The sequence below is a fragment of the Tribolium madens genome, unplaced genomic scaffold, assembly GCF_015345945.1.
Source record: "Tribolium madens isolate multiple individuals breed KSU strain unplaced genomic scaffold, Tmad_KSU_1.1 Scaffold_60;HRSCAF=172, whole genome shotgun sequence".
NCBI lineage: Eukaryota > Metazoa > Arthropoda > Insecta > Coleoptera > Tenebrionidae > Tribolium > Tribolium madens.
The window spans coordinates 1-2,064 of NW_025401029.1; the positions used below are offsets into that span (position 1 = coordinate 1).

Consider the following 2,064-nt stretch of genomic DNA (forward strand, 5'->3'; position numbering starts at 1 on the left):
AGATTACAGATTAACAAAACGTGCTAATTTCTCATTAGTTTAATTGTAATTAAATTTTCATGCTATCAACCAAATTATTCCATTGTAATAACATTTGAGTTTAGTACTTTTAGTAACACGTTACAAAATGTTTCAAAATTTAATTTTAATAATATTTTCTGTTTTATATTTATTTACATCTGAGTCTAATAGCGAAAAAAACAATGTCTGTAGAACTATGAATGACTATATCCATATGGAAAACAATACAAATTGTTGGTATAACCCAGATGTAGGAAGCTCTGTGGTAAATATGTATTGCTATGTTTCACATAAAAAAAGGAATATATTTGTAGTCGGATATAATTACAAGACGAGGTTATCCATTAGAGAGTTACCACTTTCAAACGGAGGATGGTTACATTAACGCCATTTATAGGATTCCACATAATAATATTAACCAAAATGAGCCAAAACAACCAATAGTGTTACACCCTGGTTTAGGTGGTAGTCCGAATAGTTTTCTGTGTGTAGGAAATCGATCACTGGGTATATTATTTTTTAATACTAAAATTTACTTTTCCAACAATGATTTTAAGTATTTTTTCTTGTAAATAATGGTTATGATGTTTGGTTGCCTCATCGCCGAGGCTCAGCTTTTGGCAAAGGTCACATCAAATACAACAGAACAGACTCGAAATTCTGGGACTTCAGTTTCCACGAATGTGGCTATTACGATATCAAAGCTGAAATTGATTTTATTAAGACCAAAAATTCGCAAAAAGTGATACTACTTGGTTATTCTATGGGAACGACCGAGACTTATGTATATGCAATTTTGAGAAAAGAACATGCAAAGAAACATGTAGCTGGGATTATTTCTCTTGGTGCTACAGCTTACTTAGAACACCCTAATAGTATTTTGATGCATTTAGCCCTTGCTTCACCTTACTTGGAAGTTATTTAAGATTAGTTAGGCTTTTTCTAATAAAATTATTATAGGGCTCTTTGAAATTTCGTAATAGAAATAGTATGTTTGACAGTTGGGAAATTCAAAATGTTGAACAGAAAATAACTTACGAAAATTTGGTTGCTACTTGGAATCTTATAATGGGGTTATTTGGTGAAGATCCTCATCAGTTGGATCCAGTAAGACATTCCTATAAATTAATTTAGAAAAAATAATATATTTTAGGTTGATTTACCTGTCTATTTAGCCAGCAAACTAGCCTCTACTTCGATTAAATCTGTTATACATTTTGTTCAAAACATTATTTCTGGTGGAAATTTTCAATATTATGATTATGGGATTTTTAAAAACTTACAAGTGTACAATTCACCAACACCTCCTTTATACAATGTATCAGAAATTGACATACCAGTGTACATTTTTTACGGTGAAGCAGATAATATAAATCCCAAAGAAGTATAATTATTGTAATAACTAATTATAAAGAAGAAACTAATTATTTTTGTTTAAGGATGTTTTTAAGTTTTATAATGACCTAAAAGTTAAAAAGAAAGGTATAATTCATATTTCTGAAGATAAAAAAGTGAAATATAATCACGCAGACTTTGTTTTGGCTAAAGACACTGAAAAGTTATTTTATGCAGTTTTATTGAGAACATTACGAGAAAACTTAAATGGATGATAATCTGGTAAAAGTAAATTTTTACCTTTATTTTGTGGAAATATTTGATTTGTTCTATAAAAATATGTTTTTATGTACATATAACACTATCATTAGAATTTCCATATTTTGTAAATGAAAATTGCAATAAATTTTTAATTAAATTTTAATATAAATATTTTAAAGCTTTTATTTTTACTAAATTTTTAAAAATACAAAAAAAATCTTATCTGTAGTAATAGCATGTATTTTGTCGCTCTATGTTGTTATGATGTGAAAACATTCTACAATTTACTTTTTATTAGTAAAGATTCAGTTGTTTTTGTAGTTTCTTACTTTAACACAGAAAAGTTTCTGTGTTAAAAGAGGAAACAGAGAGTATAAAACTAACTTAGTTTACCATTTTGCACTTTTGAATATAGTTTTAAAATTATGTATACATAGTGTCTCAAAA

At 27.7% G+C, this 2,064-nt stretch overlaps 1 protein-coding gene across 1 annotated transcript; it reads left to right on the forward strand.

Annotated features, from left to right (window-relative positions):
* Positions 1-108: 108 nt before the first annotated feature.
* LOC123008374 (lipase member K-like) lies at positions 109-1,798 on the forward strand. The gene is made up of 6 exons (XM_044404145.1): positions 109-286; positions 336-528; positions 579-937; positions 982-1,128; positions 1,175-1,405; positions 1,461-1,798. Exons 1-6 carry the CDS (start codon positions 128-130, stop codon positions 1,629-1,631), a joined length of 1,260 nt encoding a protein of 419 aa, XP_044260080.1. The 5' UTR covers positions 109-127; the 3' UTR covers positions 1,632-1,798.
* Positions 1,799-2,064: the final 266 nt, after the last annotated feature.